The 22174-nt window shown below is 40.2% G+C and overlaps 1 protein-coding gene across 3 annotated transcripts in view; it reads right to left on the reverse strand.

The window, feature by feature from the left end:
• The window catches only part of TAF1A (TATA-box binding protein associated factor, RNA polymerase I subunit A), a 37233-nt gene extending 27345 nt beyond the window's left edge, over positions 1-9888 (reverse strand). Inside the window, exons 1-4 of one of the 3 annotated variants that reach the window (XM_078078390.1) lie at positions 9754-9858; positions 9045-9176; positions 8431-8553; positions 4260-4429 (exon numbers count right to left, since the gene is read on the reverse strand). In XM_078078390.1, the coding sequence (XP_077934516.1) occupies positions 4260-4429; positions 8431-8551 (291 nt within the window). In that variant the 5' untranslated portion in view covers positions 8552-8553; positions 9045-9176; positions 9754-9858. Of the gene's footprint in view, positions 1-4259; positions 4430-8430; positions 8564-9044; positions 9177-9753 lie in introns of all 3 variants that reach the window. The other 2 variants (XM_036097621.2, XM_036097622.2) reach the window with 2 other exon arrangements.
• Positions 9889-22174: the final 12286 nt, after the last annotated feature.

A 22174-nucleotide genomic window follows, 5' to 3' on the forward strand; every position in this document is an offset into this window, starting at 1 on the left:
CAGTGAATATCATTCTCAATAGGGAAAAACTGAGAGCTGTCCCCCTAAGGTCAGGAACACAGCAGGGATGTCCACTATCACCACTACTATTCAACATAGTATTAGAAGTCCTAGCCTCAGCAATCAGACAACAAAAAGAAATAAAAAGCATCCAAATCAGCAAAGAAGAAGTCAAACTCTCACTGTTTGCAGATGATATGATACTTCACGTGGAAAACCCAAAAGACTTCACCCCAAAACTGCTAGAACTCATACAGGAATTCAGTCAAGTGGCAGGATATAAAATCAATGCACAGAAATCAGTGGCATTCCTATACACCAACAACAAGACACAAGAAAGAGAAATTAAGGAGTTGATCCCATTTACAATTGCACCCAAAACCATAAGATACCTGGGAATAAATCTAACCAAAGAGGCAATTTGTACTCAGGAAACTATAAAATACTCACGAAAGAAATTGAGGAAGACACAAAGAAATGGAAAAACGTTCCATGCTCATGGACTGGAAGAACAAATATTGTGAAGATGTCAATGCTACCTAGAGCAATCTACACATTCAATGCAATCCCCATCAAAATACCATCCACTTTTTTCAAAGAAATGGAACAAATAATCCTAAAATTTGTGTGGAACCAGAAAAGACCTCGAATAGCCAGAGGAATGTTGAAAAAGAAAAGCAAAGCTGGCGGCATCACAATTCCAGACTTCAAGCTCTATTACAAAGCTGTCATCATCAAGACAGGATGGTACTGGTACAAAAACAGACACATAGATCAATGGAACAGAATAGAGCCCAGAAATGGACCCTCAACTCTACGATCAACTAACCTTTGACAAAGCAGGAAAGAATGTCCAATGGAAAAAAGACAGTCTCTTCAACAAATGGTGTTGGGAAAATTGGACAGCCACATGCAGAAGAATGAAACTGGACCATTTCCTTACACCACACACAAAAACAGACTCAAAATGATTGAAAGACCTAAATGTGAGACAGGAGTCCATCAAAATCCTAAAGGAGAACACAGGCAGCAACCTCTTCGACCTCAGCCGCAGCAACTTCTTCCTAGAAACATCGCCAAAGGCAAGGGAAGTAAGGGCAAAAATGAACTACTGGAACTTCATCAAGATAAAAAGCTTTTACACAGCAAAGGAAACAGTCAACAAAACCAAAAGACAACCAACAGAATGGGAGAAGATATTTGCAAATGACATACCAGATAAAGGGCTAGTATCCAAAATCTATAAAGAACTTAACAAGGGCACCTGGGTGGCTCAGTTGGTTAAGCGACTGCCTTTGGCTCAGGTCATGACCCTGGAGTCCCTGGATCCAGTCCCACATCGGGCTCCCTGCTCGGCGGGGAGTCTGCTTCTCCCTCTGACCCTCCCCCCTCTCATGTGCTGTCTCTCTCATTCTCTCTCTCTCAAATAAATAAATAAAATCTTAAAAAAAAAAAAAAAAAAAAGAACTTAACAAACTCAACACCCAAAGAACAAATAATCCAACCAAGAAATGGGCAGAAGACATGAACAGACATTTTTCCAAAGAAGACATCCAAATGGCCAACAGACACATGAAAAAGTGCTCAACATCTCTCGGCATCAGGGAAATATAAATCAAAACCGCAATGAGATACCACCTCACACCAGTCAGAATGGCTAAAATTAACAAGTCAGGAAATGACAGATGTTGGCGGGGATGTGGAGAAAGCAGAACCCTCCTACACTGTTGGTGGGAATGCAAGCTGGTGCAGCCACTCTGGAAAACAGTATGGAGGTTCCTCAAAAAGTTGAAAATAGAGCTACCATACGACCCCGCAATTGCACTACTGGGTATTTACCCCAAAGATACAAATGTAGGGATCCAAAGGGGTACATGCACCCCGATGTTTATAGCAGCAATGTCCACAAAAGCCAAACTATGGAAAGAGCCAAGATGTCCATCGACAGATGAATGGATAAAGAAGATGTGGTATATATACAAAATGGAATATTATGCAGCCATCAAAAAGAATGAAATCTTGCCATTTGCAATGACATGGATGGAACTGTAGGGTATTATGCTGAGCAAAATAAGTCAATCAGAGAAAGACATGTTATCATATGATCTCACTGATATGAGGAATTCTTAATCTCAGGAAACAAACTGAGGGTTGCTGGAGTGGTGGGGGGTGGGAGGGATGGGGTGGCTGGGTGACAGACATTGGGGAGGGTATGTGCTATGGTGAGTGCTGTGAATTGTTTAAGACTGTTGAATCACAGACCTGTACCTCTGAAACAAATAATAAATTATATGTTAAAAAAAAAAAAGAAGATAGTAAGAAGAGTAAAATGAAGGGGGGGAAATCATAGGGGGAGACGAACCATGAGAGACTATGGACTCTGAGAAACAAACTGAGGGTTCTAGAGGGGAGGGGGGTGGGGGATGGGTTAGCCTGGTGATGGGTATTAAAGAGGGCACGTATTGAAGAGCACTGGGTGTTATTTTTTTTTTTTTTTTTAAGATTTTATTTACTTATTTGACAGAGAGAGACACAGTGAGAGAGGGAACACAAACAGAGGGAGTGGAAGAGGGAGAAGCAGACTTCCCGCCAAGCAGGGCCCCGATGCAGGGCTCGATCCCAGCACCCCGGGATCATGACCTGAGCCGAAGGCAGATGCTTAGCGACTGAGCCACCCAGGCGCCCTATTTTTTTTTTTTTTAAAGATTTTATTTATTCATTTGATAGAGAAAGCGAGAGAGCACAAGTAGGCAGAGTGGCAGGGAGAGGGTGAGGGACAAGCAGGCTCTCCGCTGAGCAGAGAGCCGGATGCGGGGCTTGATCCCAGGACCCCAGGATCATGACCTGAGCCAAAGGCAGCTTCCCAACTGACTGAGCCACCCAGGTGCTCAGCACTGGGTGTTATAAGCAAACAATGAATCATGGAACGCTACATCAAAAACTAATGATGTAATGTATGGTGATTAACATAACATAATAAAATTTTTAAAAATTTTTAAAAATAATAAATAAAATAAAATAAAAATAAAGATAAAAAAATAAAAAAATAACCGTCACCTGAGATGAGGACAATTAGGTTTGATGGTAAAGATCAGAAGATCCATATTATTTTTTTATTTTTTTTTTTTAAGATTTTATTTACTTATTTGACAGAGAGAGAAAGATCACAAGAAAGATCACAAGCAGGCAGAGAGAGAGGGAGAAGCAGGCTCCCCGCTGAGCAGGGAGCCCAATGAGGGACTCGATCCCAGGACCCTGGGATCGTGACCTGAGCCGAAGGCAGACCCTTACCGACTGAGCCACCCAGGCGCCCTAGAAGATCCATTTTAGATATGTTAGTGCAAGAGGGCTGTTAGATACCCGAGCGGTGATGTGGAACAGACAGCTGGATACAGGAACGTGGATGAGAAGCGATGTCAGGGCCACAGATATACAAATGGGAATCATCCATTATAGAGACGAAATTTAAGGCCATGAAACTGAATGGGCTCATCAGGAGTGAGTTCAGATAAAGACGAGGACTAAGGACTGAGTTCTGGGGAACTGCCAAGTCAAGAGGCCAGGGAGAAGAGGAGCTTTCACAGAAGGAGGCTGCGGAAGGCCAGTGAGGCGAGAGAAAACCGAGAGACTGTAGTGTCCCAGAAGCCAGATGAAGACAGTTTATCACACAGGAGGCAGTGAGCTACTGTCTCAAATTCTGCTGACAGAGCAAGTTATACGAGCACTGAGAACTGGGCACCGTTGACCTTGACAAAGTAATCTGGAAGAAATGGTGATGCTGGCGGTCGGGGGAGCTTAACTGGAGAGGGTTTAGAGAGAACGAGTATACACACTCTTTCAAGGACTTTTGCTGAAAGCGGAAGTGGAAAACTGGGACACACCTGTGGAGGAAGTGGGGGTCAAGAGACGATTTTAAGATGGAAGAAATAACATGTTTGTAGGATAGGAAACATCCTATAGAGAGGGGAAAATAATGACATGGAGAAAAAAGGAAGAATTATTGGAAGGAAGGCAGGAAGGAAGGAAGGAATAGTGGGGAATCCAAGAGTTCAAACTATTTTGAGTTTCCTTTAAAATCCTAATAAGTAAAAAGAAGTGCGAGAAACAACGTCGCAATACAAACTCTCCACCCAAAACTACTTTTAGTAGCTTTTAGAAAATCACTTTGAGATTCTGCAAAAGCTCTTTAGGGTGGAGCTCCACAGGCAGAAACACTCCTCTATCTGTGATGGCCTCCAGCAGACTCGCCTGCCACTTACCTCGGGCGCGGCCTGCCTCTTGTGGCTATCCGAATCTTCCAAGATCTGGAAGTAACTGTGCATGAATTCGGCAGCCTGCTGCCACCGGTGCTTCAGCAGAGCTTCTTGGATAAAACTCAAACAAGCGTTTGTTGTCTGAGCAAAATCCTTCTCCTTTTTCCCTCCAGTTGCTATAGATTAAAGAGAAGAATCTTTACCCATAGTGATCGCAATTCAAGTTTAAAAAACTGATTTCTGATAAGCACTTTTTTTTTTTAGAGTTCTTTCCCTTGTTATTTCCAGTAGTCTTTTTTCTCCCCCAAAGATTTAATTTATTTATTTCACAGAGAGAAAGAGAGAGAGAGAGAGAACATGCAGGAGGAGAGAGCGCGCACAGGAGCAGGGCGCGAGGGGCAGGGGGAGAGGAAGAAGCAGGCTCCCCGCTGAGCAGGGAGCCCAAGGATGCAGGGCTCCAATGCAGGGATCAATCCCTGGACCCCAAGATCATGACCTGGGCCAAAGGCATTTGCTTAACCCACTGAGCCACTTAACCCACTGAGCCACCCAGGCGCCCTGATAAGCAGAAGTTTTAAGGAGTGGAACAGTAGTTATTACTTAACCCAGCCCATCCCAATATCAAAGCTAGCTTCACTTGAAACAAACGCTTCCATGTCCAGCTCTGCGCTCAACGGGGAGTCGGCTTGGGATTCTCTCTCTCTCTCTCCTTCCCCCTACCGCAGCTTACACACGCTCTCTCTCTCTCAATAAATAAATCTTTAAAAAAAAAAGTGTGGAAGAACCTAATAATTCTTTATAATAGATCACTATGCAGTTTCTTCATGAGTGACTCAAGAATTCAAAAACCTGATACACTGCTATAATTAAACTCTATCCGGTGTCATCTACTTACTTATACAACTAAGGTTTCTCAAAATTACATCACAATGAAAACAAAACAGAACTGAAGCTAAATCTTTTCTCATTCTGGAAATATATAACATTCCTTCACAGATGTAGCAAATAAGTTGAAAAAGTGATAACCTTATTTATTTTATTAAAGAATAAAAATTTACTTTTAATTAAATTTTAACACTTTTAATACTTATGTTATTTTCATCAGCTGTGTACAACTGTTAATTATGATGTCTCACTCCAGACAGAATTTTAATAAAGCCTTTCAGAATATTAACAAAAAAATAACTGAATGTAGATACAGTTTTATTGCAAAGATAAAAGTATGAAAGGAAAATAACAGTATGAAGTCTCCATCAATTAAGATCTTTTTCATAAATATTTTTAAATGGATGATGAAAGGCATATCACATTCCTATGCTATTTAGATTCCACTGGATATATTTGTAAAAGTAATAAACTAATTTCATTTAAAAATGCCAACCTATGTTGGAATTATATCTTTTGCAACTATTAAACTTCCAATACAATTTTTAGAAGGCATCTTAAAACCATGTAAGGCAATACATTAATTAAAAAAAAAAAAAAACAAAAAAGGGAAAGTGAGCAAAACAAGTTTGAAGACTACTGCTCTACACTAGTCTTCTCAAAGTAAAACTAAAAAATGCGTACAGATCACCTGGGGATCCTGATCCTTGCTATTCAGTATGGTCCTGGAAACAAAAGCCTTTAGGATCACTGCAGATCTTATCAGGAATGCAGAATACTATGCCCACCCACCACCCCACCACCCCAGCTCTCTGAATAAGAAGCTGCATTTAGCAAGATTTACAACAAGCTGCCCAGGACCAGCAGCAACACCAGGGAGGTAGTCTGGAAAACTGACGAAACACCTCTTCTCTAACACCTCATTTATTCACATAAAGGAGGACTGACCTCAGGCCAAGCTCCCACCTATCTCAAGTTTTCACCGCTCAGACTGGAAATTGGACTTTAGACTACTGTCCTTAAATCCTTGTAAAATTCCCCTTCTGTCTTCCAACTTAGCCTAGTTACCTCAGGAATATCTCTCACTTCATTCTTTTATGAGCAAAAGATCATCTTATTTGTTGCTGATACACTTTCAAAAATAATTGCCTAGGAAAAGAAATTTTGACATGGAATGAGGTAAAATAAAGAACCAGTGCCATCAACCCATCTCTAATGCCCTTGAAAGAATGTGGAAACTTGTCAGTCAACAAATATATATATTTTTTAAGATTTTACTTATTTATTTGACAGAGAGAGCGAGCGAGCACAAGCAGGGGAGTAGCAGAGGGAGAAGCAGGCTCCCCACTGAGCAGGGAGCCCAATGCGGGACTCAATCCCAGGACCCCGGAATCATGACCTGAGCCGAAGGCAGACACTTAACTGACTGAGCCACCCAGGCACCCTCAACAAATATTTTTTGAGCACTATTTTGAGCCAAGTACTATTTTAGGTACTCAACATGTAGTTTTAATCCAGATTGGCCCCTGCCTTCAAAGTTTTTATTCTAGGGGGTATACCCTTCAGAACGCTGAAAGATATCTACTAGGAAAAAAAAAAAATTGCTAAGCAATTTTGTTTTCCTATTATGGTTATTTATTACTACAATGTCAGTATTATCTGAAATTATTTTCTCATTGCAGACATGAAGTATTGTGGGTTTAACAGGCTATCCATAACTTATGAAACATTTGTAAGCATGTAAATTCTGGTCTTATACCTACCTGCTTTCAGACTGAACAAGCTCTCTATAGAACACTGATGACAGAAACTTGCCCAAGCATGTCTTAGCTAGCAGGAACTTTAGTTACTAGTTCCCTACAATGGGGGGAAATAGCACTCCCTCTGAACTGCCATCCATTCAAACCATGTTTAAACCATATGCATTCGTTAGCAAAAATAAAATGAGAGGAAAGAAACTTATTTTTGCAACACTTGCTATGCATGAGGCTCTGTGCTAGGCACTTCACATATTATTATCTCATTTTTAAAAATATATTTCAGTTATTGGAAGTATAAGCTTTGAGATCCGACAGACCTGGGTTTAACTCCTAATACCAACCCTTAGAGTTTAATTTCTTTGAAATTCATTTCCCTCATCTCTAAAACGCCCAGCACATGGATTTGAGGATTAATTTCTGAGATGATTAAATGAGATAATATTTAGACTAAAAGATAAATAGGAGCAAGTTCTAGGAGCCAAAGAATCTCAGTCAAGGGGAAAGATGGCTAGGTTAAGAGAGATGTATTTGAAGGCAATAAGCGTCAGTTCTAATATATTCCCAGAACTACACCATCCAACATGCCCATTTACAGATAACCACTTCTTTTATATATTCTTACAGGAAATATATCCCACAGAAATTCTTGCTTATATTTATTTGCTTATATTTATATGTATATGGGGAAAATACTCTTTTTTTTGAAATCTATTACAGATCAATTCTATTAGGAATAATTTCAATGCGGGGCGCCTGGGTGGCTCAGTCAGTTAAGCGTCTGCTTTCGGCTTGGGTCATGATCCCAGCATCCTGGGATTGAGCCCCGCATCGGGCTCTGTGCTCAGCAGAGAGCCTGCTTCTCCCTCTCCCTCTGCCTGCCTGTCTGCCTACTTGTGCTCTCTCTCTCCCTCTGTCAGATAAATAAATAAAATCTTAAAAAAAAAAAAAGGAATAATTTCAATGCAATTCAATATAAATAACTTTTTTTTTTAAGATTTTATTTATTTATTTGTCAGAGAGAGAGCAAGAGAGAGCACAAACAGGGGGAGCGGCAAGCAGAGGGAGAAGCAGGCTTCCTGCTGAGCAAGGAGCCCTATGAGGGACTCAATCCCAGGACCCTAGGATCATGACCTGAGCCGAAGGCAGACGCTTAACTGACTGCACCACCCAGGCACCCTCAACAGAAACTTCTTAAAAACACTTCCTACATATGTACTCCTCAATGGCCACATTTTCTTCACCTATGTATCCCCAATATTTAGCCAATGCTAGGCATGTAAGTGCCTAGTAAGTATTGCTAGAGGAAAAAAGAAGTGTATCTACCACAATACAGACTGTTATTAGTTCAAACGAAAAGTAGCAAAAAAGACCTATGCTTTTTTATGATTTTTTTGCTTACAGCCTCAAAAACCCTCATATAGTCCCATTTTGAAAACTGAATAAATCAGCTTGGTTATTCACTCTGTATCCATATTGAATCCTATCATCTCCTTGCATTAAAGTTAAAATGGCTGGGTCATTATTTTACTTACCCACAGTCCCTATATGCTTTTGGAGCCAAGGAAAAGACATTCCTGTACCAGAGAATACACATGATTCCTCCTGGTCATCCTCTGTCTTGGACCTTATCAATTCTTCACTGAAATCACTCATACCTGTTTCAAACTGAGAGTATCAGTTACTTTCTGTACATCTTATCTCACAGTCTTCTTAGTTATACAGAAAAACTGCCATCTTTTTATCTAGTAAATAACATCCGATCATTAAAATCAATTCTATCAGGTAGCTCCTTTAAAGTAAGAAATAAAATTATGTCAGCAGCAGCCAAAATAAATGATCCATTCAAAAAAATTTTTTAATCTTTACTCCTATGTTACAATAACATATAAAGATAGATAAGATAATGCTCCTTAATTAAAAAAAAAACACAACTCAAGTCTAGAGGAAGAAACAACAAAATGACACATAATAATAAGGCAATACAAGCACAATAATAGCAGCAATAGTAAATATATATTGGTCCCTTTCTATACACCAAGCATATAAATTATCTCATTTAATCCTTATAAAAATCCTGAGGAAAATACTATTATTTTCTTCCATTTTTATGTTGAAAAAACTGAGGGACTTAATTAAATTATATAACCTGACGCAACGTCATAAGAAAGGTGAAGACAATATTCTAGGAACTAGAACATCAAACTAGTCGGCATGAATAGAGTCTTGGGTCTGCGTGGAGTAGGGGGTCGGAAGACAGAACTGATGACGGGAAAAGAATCTAGAAAGAGAGCCATATACCCAGGTAAGTGTGGACTTAATCCTCAAGATGCTCAGGGCCCTTGTCCCTCTTTCCCCATATCCAGTCAATCATTAGGTCCTGCTGATACTACCTGCTGGAATTTCTCCAATTTTCCCTGTTCTCCGCAGTCCTACACCACTACCCTAGTTCAGGACATCTTCAAACTGTCTCCATCACTGAATTAGCTTTCCAACTAGTTAACCCGCCTCAAATTCTGCTATTCCACGCTATAACCAGAGTACACCTTTTAAAATCAAATGCTGTGGTTTAGGAGCATGGGTTTGAAGTTAATACCTAAATCTGCATCCGACGCACAATTTAAAGAGCCCTTATAGAAGAAGCTCTCCCTTCCCAAATTCTCAAAAACTAAGTCGGTGCTATGCAGTTGCCACGGTAACCACCATAGCTTCCCACCCCTTCCGCCTCTTTCCCAGAAATACAGGTTTCAGAACATCAGGAGAAAATATCAGCAGAACATGGGTGAATCCTAGCACAGCCCTTCAAGTTCTACTTCGAACGCTGGCAATGACTGATAAACAGGAGAAGCGGCACTTACCTGCCCAACACCCAATCTTTCTGCGACTCTAAACGCAGCCTCCCGACTAGAGAACAGCGTGAGCGAAGCGCCACCGGAAGCGGAGTTAGAGACGCCTTCGTGCGAGCATGCGCAAAGTCCGCCTGCGCTTTCAGGCGGCACGCAGACGCGGCTCCGCCCCTAACTCCTCCTTCCGCGGCGGAGGCGTCGCCATGCACCGCTCGACCCCGGAAGTGGCGGCGGGCCGCTGCCCTCATTTTGAGTTAGTCCTAGTTTTACGCCTTGGTCTGTCCTAGTGGAAAATGCGAGACTTTAAATGCAACTGGTGGCTGGGACGAGGGGATGGTGGCTGGATGAGGTGAGCAGTCAAAAAAGCAGAATGTCATTTTACCCTAGTAATTCACTGTACCAAAACCTTAAAATTTTTGCTTGGCTCAAGGGCGCACTGGGCGAGCCTCAGAGGCGTGGCTGGTGGTCCTGACAAAGATAAATCTGCTTAACCTCATAATTGCTTCCTCGAAATCTTTTTTCTCTTTGATTAAAGTTTTAGCTTTGAATTTAAGGAGACATCCCCACTCCCCCAAAAAAAATTGGGCAAGAATGTGTTTTTTCCCTCACAGCAGAGATGGCTCTGGGGACACATCTGGGGTCACTTTTCATGAGGAACATTGATGGACTTACATGAAAGAGGGGTCAAAAGTAAGGTGATTGAATGTGAAATGAGGGGGGCGCCTGGGTGGCTCAATCGTTAAGCACCTGCCTTCGGCACCCCCTCTCTCGCTGTGTCTCTCTCTGTCAAATAAATAAATAAATAAAATCTAAAAAAAAAAATGAAATGAGGGAAAGTTGAGGAGTTCTGGAGAAGATGACTCTGAATAAGCAGAGACTCACGGGAACACAATATGTATCTCCGCAATTTGGAGGTTTGGTCTGTTAAAGAAGGGTCAGACCATTTTTCCATTGCATCAGAGAACAAAACTAGGACCAAGGAGTAAAAGTTAAAATGAGGTAGCTTTAAAGTCATTACAAAGATTTTGTTCATACCTAAGGCTGCACAAATAATGGCATAGGCTCCCACAGGAATCTTTGGGTTTCCCCCACACTGAAAGTGAACCATTTGAACAGAATGAGAGTATTGTAGAATTGATTAAAGAATGTAGTAAGAATTTCTACAGGAATTCCTTAAAATGCCAGAAATACTTGATTCTGCGTTTTCCTCATGAACACCATGCAGGAACTATGGGCTTGCAAGAAAGCTCCGGGAGTGCTTGGCTGGCTCAGCTGGTAGAGCATTCAACTCTTGATCTTAGGGTGGTGAGTTTGAGCCCCATCTTGGGCATACAGATTACTTAAAAAAAAAAAAGGAAAGAAAGAAAGAAAAGTGCCTATGGCTGTTCCTTGTGTTGTGACCCATTTGCCTCACTCAAGCCTGTGCGCTACAGCAAGGCTGATCTGAATGATGATCGCACAAACGAAATAACAGGGCCATATTCTATTCTAGAGACTTCATCTGGCTACATTTCTCCTTTGCCATGAGGTTGTTGACCTTGAAAGTAAAAGAGCTTATTATTTTACCAGCAATTGTGTTTATTCAGGAATTGCAATTTGGGACAAAAGAGCTATAGCAAAAGCCATAGACAAGTCCAGAGAACAAAGGAGAGTACCACTCTTCTATATAGGAAAGGGGAGAGTTGGGAGGAGCTGTTATAAACAAGAAGTCCATTGGAGTAAACTGGGGCTTTGAAGTGTAGTAGCTTTTCATTGGCTGAGTTGTGACAGTTTTTCATTGGCTGGGCCTTTACTGGGCAAGGAGAAAATCCTTTTCCTACTGGGATAGTGAAGTAGGTTTCTTCCTATTGGGAATGCAAGATCATCTCTTCCTTTTGGGTCTGCAAAGGGTTGCAATGGGGCCTGAGAGCTCCCCTTTCTGGCCTCCCAGCTCCGTCTAAAAGAGGTTTCCTTTCTTGAATTTCATAAGGTATAATTTCACTCAAACCAACCCAGAACTGATTTTGTAAAACTACAAATCTATTCTCTCACAAAAGTGGAGAAGAAATCTTTTATTTACTTTAACATTCTCAGACAACTTGAGGTAACTGTAGATAAAAGAAAGTTAAGAATGAATCTTTTTAAAAAAGATATATTTATTTATTTTAGAGAGAGAGAGCAGGAGTGTGTGTGTGAGAGAGGGGAGGGGCAGATAACTTTTAAAAGTTTCACTTATACACTGACATTCCTTTTTTTTTTTTTAAAGGACACATATATTTATTTATCAAAGTTTAACAGTTATACACACGGGTATAGTTAGAACACCTTAAATTTCTTTTTTCTTTTCCTCTTTTTTTTGGGGGGGGGGGCTTCTCCATAACAAATAAGAGCCCTTTACCAGAATTGGAGGTTTGTTTATCAGCATTGTATGCATGGCCATAATATTGGGTCCAGTGAAGCACTCCACATATTTCAGAATCTCAGGGAGAGTGCAGTATCTGAAGAGTTCCTTGTCTTCTTGGAAATCTTGGACCTTTGAAACTGTCTTTTCACTTGGCATATATTCTGATTTTGCAATGGACACATCTCTCATTATCATCATTTGCTCTGGTTTCACCTCCCCTTGGCAGATCCTTTCAAACTCACTCCTAAAGCGTTTAATATCAGCATCAGATACCAAATTTTTAATGGCAAGAAACCCATTTTCTTCATAAAATTGTCTCTGTTCTAGGCTTAGAACATTATTATCCCCAGTATACTGGAATTGTGGAGGATGGAAACTGTTAGGAGAAACAGCCCCTGAAGTGGGGTGAGTTACGCCGGCCCCAGCCAAACGCTGGCCGAGGTGTCCCAGCACGATGCTCAGGCGGGTGCCAGCACGGGACTGGTTCATGGCTCCGGCGAGGAGACAGTCGACCAGGCCTCAGTCCTGTCTCCGGGCAGCAGGCGGGGCAATGAGCATAGGCCGAGGAGCCCTGGCCGAGCGTGCAGAACTCCTGGGATTCCGCGTTGTGCGGAGATGCACTGAGCCTCCCGGGTCCCCGCACTGGGCCACCGTACAGTGAGGACTTTCTGCCCACACACCCAGCTCCTCAGTGATCACAGAGATCCTCCCCTAAACTGACATTCCTTATCTGTTCATTCATTATGACTATGTCTTCCTTTAAGTCCTTGAAAATATTTATGAATGTTATTTAATTTTTTTTGCTAATCCCCAAATCTGGGTCATCTCACAGAAATTTTTTTATAGACTACTTCTCTCTTCTGGTTCACATTTTCCTATCTCTTTGTACGTTTGATAATAAATAATTGTATGTTAGGTAATTGTAGGTAATACATTATAGGGAGTCTGGATTATGTTGTCTTCCTTTAAAGGGTATGACATCTGTGCATCATGCAAATTAATTACTGGTGGGTCCTTTTGTTAGGTTAGCCTTGGGACTATTATTAGCAGCATGTGTCCATTTTGGTTTTATACTCAGCCCTAGCATGTGCCTCTCACTTTTTTGCATGGTTCTTTCTCTTAGGGCTTGATTCTGGATTCTCAATTAAGTGCCCGAAGTATTAGTGAAGTTGCTCTTCTTGGGCTGGCTGGAAATCCAATGTCTCTTAGCACTGCATGATTTTTAGTATCACTCTTCAGCCTTCCTCCTGCAGCAGGCAAACTTGCCTGGCATACTTGTGTCCCTCCACCCGAACACATGCACATGCATGCACGCATGCACACACACACACACACACACACACACACTACAGCTCAGGTATTCTAACCCGCAAAATTCCAGCCACTTCAGTAACTTTGACCTCTGATAACACTATCCTCATCTCAGAAAGGCCACTACTTTACTTGAGTTTCACCTCCCTAATTATGGAGTTTACCTTGTGTGTTTTGTTCTCAAGTATGACACTCATGTGCTGCTTATTTATTGATGCCTGAAAATAGTTGCTCTAAGTAGTTTGTTTAGTTTTATACTCTTCTGTGGCAGAAAGGCAAGTCTAATGCAGTTACTCTATCCTGATTCAAAGTAAAAATACTGCATTCCTTATATCCTTGTCCATCATAGTGATAGACACCCACTTAGGCCAAATTACACAGAAACCTTGTAAAGTCTCTCAGATTGGACAATTTCATTGTTGATGGAGTCCAAAATCAACTTAAAAAGTACATTTCAAAATAGTCTCTGAAAAACTGGCCAAAACTTGCAAGGCAATCAGACTGAACTGACCATATATTTTACTCAGAGCTTTATGAGTATGAGAAAAGGGCGCCTGGGTGGCTCAGTCGTTGAGCGTCTGCCTTCGGCTCAGGTCATGATCCCAGGGTCCTGGGATCGAGCCCCGCATTGGGCTCCCTGCTCTGCGGGAAGCCTGCTTCTCCCTCTCCCACTCCCCCCTGCTTGTGTTCCCTCTCTCGCTGTGTCTCTATCTGTCAAATAAATAAAAATCTTTTAAAAAAAAAGAAAAATTATTTGTGCATATTTTCTGCTGACTTTTAACTTTTAATCTATGGCAGGGGTCAGCAACTTTTTCTGTAAAAAGATAATACATATTTTAGACTTTTCAGGTGATATGGTTTCCATCACCACTATTCAGCTGAGCTATTGCAGCACAAAAGCAGCCATAGATGAATGTAAACAAATTAGCATATCTGTGTTCTAGTAAAACCTTATTCACAAAAACGGGTGGCAGACTGGGTTTGGCCTGTGGGTCACAGTTTGCCAACCGTTGCTCTAGAGTACTAATTAAAGTTTAGTCTCACAACAGAGATTTGCTTGTGATATATATACACGTGCATACACTTATAAAAATACGTAAGCGTACTAGTGATAGTTTTTGCATCCGAAAAGAGATCTACTAAAAAATAATTACTGAGGGGCACCTGGGTGGCTCAGATGGTTAAGCGTCTGCCTTCGGCTCAGGTCATGATCCCAGGGTCCTGGGATCAAGCCCCACATCGGGCTCCTGGCTCAGCGGGGAGCCTGCTTCTCCCTCTGCCTCTCTCCCTGCTCATGCTCTCTCTCTCTCTATCTCTGTGTCTCAAATGAATAAATAAAATCTTTAAAAAAAATAAAAATAAAAAATAATTACTGATATCATCATACAGCTCCGTCCTTATGACTGTCACTGACTATATAGTTAGTGCTTCACCTGAGTACTCAAACATACAGTCAGTAGATGTTAATGCTGAGAAGTAATTTTACTGTTCTATTGTAGAGAAACCTGATTATAATTGGGTAAATGACATCAGCCATCACAAAGATGATATCCATTTATTACAATTATTATCCTAATACACCTATGTATGGCATCCGAACCTATATTCCCCTATGTTTTAATTAAGAAACATGTTCTTGGGGTGCCTGGGTGGCTCAGTTGGTTAAGTATCTGACTCTTGGTTTTGGCTCAGGTCGTGATCTCAAGTCCTGGGATTGAGGCCTGCATCAGGCTTCACACTCAGTGGGGAGTCTGCTTCCCCCCTTTCTCTCTCTCCCTCTGCCCCTCTCCCCAGCTAATGCACTCTCTCTCTCTCTCAAATAAATAAATACAATCTTTAAAAAAAAAAGAAAAGAGGGGCGCCTGGGTGGCTCAGTCGTTAAGCGTCTGCCTTCGGCTCAGGTCCTGATCCCGGGGTCCTGGGATCGAGCCCCGCATCGGGCTCCCTGCTCGGCGGGAAACCTGCTTCTCCCTCTCCCACTCCCCTGCTTGTGTTCCCCTCTCGCTATGTATCTCTCTGTCAAATAAATAAAAATCTTTAAAAATATATAAAAATAATAAAAAAAAAAAGAAAAGAAACATGTTCTTTCATTAAGAAAAAAACCTTCTACATCCATTCCAAATAATTCAAAATGTGCCCATGATTTGATTAACACAAAGAAAAACAATAAAATGTATTCAGATCTAAATTTAAATGTGAGAAGGTGGAAATAGAGCAATACACAACCCTTCTTGGAAGAAGAAAAATACAAATTCAGAAATGTGAGATGTCCGTTAAGGTGGTATTAGCTTTAATGACAAACAAACAAACTATAAAATCATTTGGATCTATAGGGACTCTTTTTTTTTTTAGGTTGATGTTATAATCTTTCTTTTAGCTGATGAGAGAAACTACAAAATACAGAATATAGAATATTTATAAACATGGATGCATTTTTTTTAAGATTTTATTTTTAAGTCATCTCTACACCCAGTGTGGAGCTCAAGCTCACAACCTCAAGATCAAGAGTCACATACTCCACCAATTGAGCCAGCCAAGTGCCTCAAACATAGGTGCTTTTTAACTGATCAGATTTTAACAAAAGTCTCAAGCAGTGCATCTCAACTAGGAGAGTGGTACCATTCTTACCAAGGGGAGTTTGGGAGTGCATGGGGGCAATTTTTATTCTGTTGCTATGACTAAAAATGCTACTGAAATTTCATGGCTAGGACCAAGGTTGTTGTATATCCTGCAATTGGTTGGACTGTCCCACCTAAAATGCCAATAGAGTCTAGCAAGAAACATTGCCTAAACTAGTAACATGCTCTGGTCCCTTATTTACCCATAATTGTGTTTTTCTACAATTTAACATGAAGGGATAAGGGCTCTTGTGCAGTCTCATTGTTGTATTACCCATATAAATGTCATTCTTGGTTTCTTTATGTTTATCAAGAATGGTTAACATGTTTAAGATAATTATAAGAAATAAATAATAAAGAGGCACTGGGGTGACTCAAGTTGGACTCATGATTTTGGCTCAGATCATGATCTCATGGGACGTGAGATCCAGCTCCATACTCAGTGGGGAGTCTGCTTAAGATTCTCTCTCAGGGCACCGGGTGGCTTAGTTGGTTAATTGTCTGCCTTTGGCTCAGGTCATGATCCCAGGGTCCTAAGATCGATCCCCTCATCGGGCTCCCTGTCTGCTTCTCCCTCTGCCCCTCACCCCGATCGTGTTCTCTCTCTCTGTCTCTCAAATAAATAAATAAAATCTTTAAAGGAAAAAGATTCTTTCTCTCTCCCTCTCCCCCCCACTCATGCTCTCTCTCTCTCTCTCTAAAATAAATAAATCTTTTTTAAAAAACAAATGATAAAAGCATGACTAGTATAGGAGCTTAATGATGACCATAGTTTATGCTTTTCATTAAAGATTTTAGATTCATCTGAAGAAGCAATGAAATTCTTAGATATTCCAACAAAAATCTCAACCTCTAATCACAAACAAACAAAATATTGGGGGTTTTGAGATAACCACCATCATTCTTTCTCTTTCTGCAGAAGCTCCAAAAGAGCTTGGCCAAAAATATTTTATATCCTGTAGCAGAATTTTAAGCTTTGTTTTTCTTTAAGTGTATGCAAAATAGGGTTGCCTGGGTGGCTCAGTTGGTTAAGTGTCTGCCTTCGGCTCAGGTCATGATCCTGGGGTCCTGGGATTGAGCCCCGCATCGGGCTCCCTGCTCAGCGGAGAGCCTGCTTCTCCCTCCCTCTGCCTGCCGCTCTGCTTACTTGTGCTCTCTCTCTCTGTGTCAAATAAATTAATAAATAAATAATAGACAAATAAATAAAATTTAAAAAATAAATATGCAAAATAATGTACAATTACATGGTATGGATTTAACATTAATTTTTAATCCCTGCTTTCTCGACCTGTGCTGTCTTTAAATGTACCTCGTCTGAATTGAGATGTGCTATAAGTATAAAATATACACCAGATCTCAAAGATTTAATATGAAATTAAAAAAATGTAAAATGTCTCAATAATTTTTACATTGATTACAAATTAAAATGATAATAATTTGGATATACTGGTTTAAATAAAATGTATTATTAAAATTGATTTCATCTGTTTTGCTTTACCTTTCTAACGTGACTTGTAGAAATTTTAAATTATACTTGTAGCTGGCATCATATTGCTCCTGGACAGCATATTCTAGAGAATTCATGAGGAATAAGGGAAATACCAGATTATGTTTAGATTCTCTATTTAGTCACTCTGGTTTAATGTCATTCATTCATCCTCTTATGTATCCCATACCATTTCATATCCCATGTAGATTTAAATGGAATGAGCTTTCGTACTTGCAGGGAACTCTTACCCCTCCTATATGTAATTGCTCGGTATTCACACTTGAATAGTCTTCATAATGGTATTTATGTTCCTGTTCCTAATTTTACACTGCATGTATTATTTAAAATGCTGACAATTCAGGAGGTTTGCTTTGTCTTGGTGTGTGATCTGTATGTAACAGGTCGGCTGTAATTGTATGCTATCCCAAAGAATGTATTTTCTCCCGCTCAGTTTTTAAGGTCTCCTCCAGGAGGCGCTTTTGACCTGCCAAGCACAGCTTGGGAGGCTGTTACCTGCCTTGCTGATTTTTACTAAGAAGGGAAGTTTCTAGGAAAGGTAGTATCAAAAAAGGTCTCCTTTGTGACAGTCATTGATTTACAGAGACTCTTGTACCATTAATCATCTCTGTTGGCTGAGAGCCAGATATGTTGCTGTTTAATTATTTAAGCAACATGAAGGGGCCACCTTTTAATATATTATCTCATTTGCTTCTTAAAGAAACACTATGGTTTTAACATCAGCCCCAATTTTATAGGTGAAGAATCTAAGACTCAGAAAAATTGATGATTTGCCTAGGGTCACACAATTGGACCTCTCTTACCTAGGTTAGTGCTTTTGATTACTTCCCTTGCATCTGCTGTTGTCTTGGCAAGGAAGTAATTCATATCTGAAAACTGTAAATGGATAAAGCCAAACAGTCTACATGGTAGATATTGGGTTGTACAGGCCCCACCCTGGAATCTGTTCTACATTTGTTTCAAGACATCAAATATTTGACTTCTGGGAAAATGGTGCCAGGGTAAATTAGGCAGAACCGGAAACAGGAACTTCTATGTAAGTCTGTATACTAGCGGCCATTTCAGATGTTTGAGTTTCTCTCTTCGTACAATAGAAATTGGGATAATATTTGTCAGGACTAGACGAATAGTACATGCTGATAGATATAGTTGCCTTGTATATGACTCATTCCCAGTACAATATACCCTTTGACATGGCTTTTTGATTGTGGGGAAGAATTAAACCCTACTGGCCATGCCCAACACAGAACTCCATCCTCCTCGGCTTTCAGAACAGGGTATTTGCTTAAATTCCACTTCAGTTATGTGATCACTTTACTTAAAGTCTGGCAGCTTTCTGTCTCTTAACTCTAAAAGTCTAAATTCTTGCACTTGATTTTCAAGGGCATGTTTAATCTGACCTACTCTAGCTGCCTGAATTTATCTCCCACTACTCTTTACTAGGATTAGATCCCCTTACTGTCCTTTATAAACATTCTGCTCTCTTTTCTCTTATGTCACTTTCTTCACCTGCCCTTTCCTTTCTTTTTAGAATATAAATCCTACCTACTCACCAAGACCTAACTCAAATTCCACCACTATCATTTACGATCCTCCTTCTTTTAATTCTTTGGTGCTTAGAATTTGTACCTGTCTTGAATGTGAAAATGTGTTTTCATTTTAGCACTTATTGTGTGGCTAGGTTCTGTGTCTGCCTCCCTTCCCCCACCCCATACTTACAAAGAAAAGTGACTGGCTTTAACAAGAGAAATTTGTTTATCTTTTAGGAGTTTCCACTCTGAAGAATATAATAGGATCCAGGGTCCTCCTGCACGCTTGAATCCTCCTACACCCTTGAGGGTAGAAGCCAAGATTGGACCTCCATGGGCACAGGTATAACAAGTGGACCTATCTCCTAGATGCTGGCCACAACAGATGACACTGGACACAAAAGAAGTCAGAAATCTGGAAAGAGAGACGATCTCAGGGTGCCCAGCAGGAAATGATACTATGCAAGCTGACCCGACAGAGTAAAACAAAAAGGTGTTTGTTGCTCTTCTGACTCACTATACTGTAACCAATCATAGTGTTTTCATGTTTAACTAAGACCTTTACTAGGATTTACCTGGTTTATGACTCTTCAGTTACCTTTAAGGATAACCATATTTTATCTCTTTCTTTCAATTATTATAAATTACTTTTCCCCATATAATTTTTTTTTACTTTATTGAGATATAAATGCTATCTCAAAATAAATAAATAAATTCTATTTAAGTATTTAAATTATATAGTTTTCTGAGTTCTGACATATGCATATACACCTGAGACCATCACCACAAGGGAGGGAACATAACCATCATCCTCAAGTTTCTTTGTGTTCCTTGCCTCCCTGTCCTGTTACCAAGCAACAATTGTCATTATAGATTAGTTTGAATTTTCTAGAATTTTATATAAATAGAATTATAAGTGTGTATTTTTTTGGTCTGATTTCTTTCACTCAGAATCTCCTTGCCAGTATCAATAGCTCCTAATATTTTTTAGATGATTTTATTTATTTATTTAGAGAGAGCATGTGTGCAAGTAGTGGAGGAGGGTTAAAGGGAGAGGGAGAATCCCAAGCAGACTCCTCACTGAGCCTGGAGCCTGACACCAGGCTGGATTCCAGGGCCCTGAGATCATGACCTGAGCCGAAACCAAGAGTAGGCTGCTTAACCGACTGAGCCACCCAGGCGCCACAATAGCTCCTTATTGATGAACAATATTTCAAAATTTAATACCTATGTATCTGTCAATGGACACCTGGGTTTTTGGTTTGTTTATTTGTTTGTTTTTACTATTACAAATGAAGCTAATATGAACATTTGTGAACAAGTCTTAGTGAGGAAATAACTTTTATTCCTCTTGAGTAAATACCCAAGAGTGGAAAAATTGAGTTCATATGGTAGATGTGGTTTAATTTTTAAAGAAACTGCCTAATTGCCAATTATAACCAGCAGTGTCATGAAAAACCCAATTGTCCTCATCTTTGTCAACACTTGTATGATTAGGCTTTTTTATTTTAGTAATTCTACTGGATATGCAATGATATTCATTGTGGTTTTAATTTGCATTTTCCTAATGATTAATGGTGTTGAATATCTTCTCATATACATGTTTGCCATGTGTGTATCTTCTAAGGTGAAGTGTCTGTTTAAATCTTTTGCTCACTTTTTTGAATATGGGTTGTCTTATTTGTAAGTTATAAGAGTTATTTATATATTCTAGGCTTAATTCTTTTGGATATATGTTTTGCAAAATTTTTTCCTAGTCTGCAGCTTACCTTCCCATTTTCATAACAGTGAATATAGAATTGAGAGCAAAAGCTTTTGTTTTGATGAAGTCCAATTTATTGATTTATTTTCTTTTGGAATTTATGTTTTTCATGTGTATTTAGAAATTTGCCAAACCCAAGGTCAAGAACATAGGAAACATGGAAACATAGGAGAACATAGGAGAACTTCTAGAGTTTTATAGCTTTAGTTCTTACATTTAGGTCTATGATGTATTACCAGTCAATTTTTGTATGTTATCTGGTAAAGGTTGAGGTTAATGGACTTTGTCCGTTTCATCCTAGTTGTATCATTTATCGGCATAAGGTTGTTCAAAATAGTCCCTTGATATTTATTTATTTATTTATTTTATTTTATTTTATTTTATTTATTTTTTTTTTAAAGATTTTTTATTTATTTATTTGAGAGAGAGACTGAGAGAGAGAGCACATGAGAGGGGGGAGGGTCGGGAAGGTCAGAGGGAGAAGCAGACTCCCTGCCGAGCAGGGAGCCCGATGTGGGACTCGATCCAGGGACTCCGGGATCATGACCTGAGCCGAAGGCAGCCGCCCAACCAACTGAGCCACCCAGGCGCCCTATTTATTTATTTATTTTAAAGAGAGACAGAGAGGGCGCCTGGATGGCTCAGTCGTTGAGCATCTGCCTTTGGTCAAGTCATGATCCCAGAGTCCTGGGATCAAGCCCCACATCGGGCTCCCTGCTCCGCGGGAAGCCTCCTTCTCCCTCTCCCACTCCCCCTGCTCGTGTTCCTGCTCTCTGCTGTCTCTCTCTCTGTCAAATTAAAAAAAAAAAAATCTTTAAAAAAAGAGAGACAGAGAGAGAGGGAGGGAGGCAGAGGCAGAGGGAGAAGCAGGCTCCCCACAGAGCAGGGAGCCTGATGGGGCTCTATCCCAGGACCCTGGGATCATGACCTGAGCCCAAGGCAGATGCTTAGCCAACTGAGCCACCCAGGTGCACCCCTCCTTTGATATTTTAATGTCCGTATTATCTACAGTGATGTCTTCTCTCTCATTTCTGGTATTGATAATTAGTGTCATCTCTCTTTTTATTTTTCTTCCTACTCAGTCTAACTAGAGGTTTATAAGTTTTCTTGAAATTCAGAGAATAAACTTTTGGTTTCATTGATTTTCTCTACTTTATTTTTGTTTTCTATTGTTTTGATTCCTGACCTTACTTTATTATTTCCTTTCTTTTGCTTGGGTTTTAGTTTGCTCTTCTTTGTCTAGTTTCTTAATGTAGAAGCTGAAGTTGTTGATTAGAAACTTTTCTGGTTTCCTAATATAGACATTAAAGCTATAAGGTTCCC

The sequence above is a fragment of the Halichoerus grypus genome, chromosome 7 (assembly GCF_964656455.1).
Source record: "Halichoerus grypus chromosome 7, mHalGry1.hap1.1, whole genome shotgun sequence".
Taxonomy (NCBI): domain Eukaryota; kingdom Metazoa; phylum Chordata; class Mammalia; order Carnivora; family Phocidae; genus Halichoerus; species Halichoerus grypus.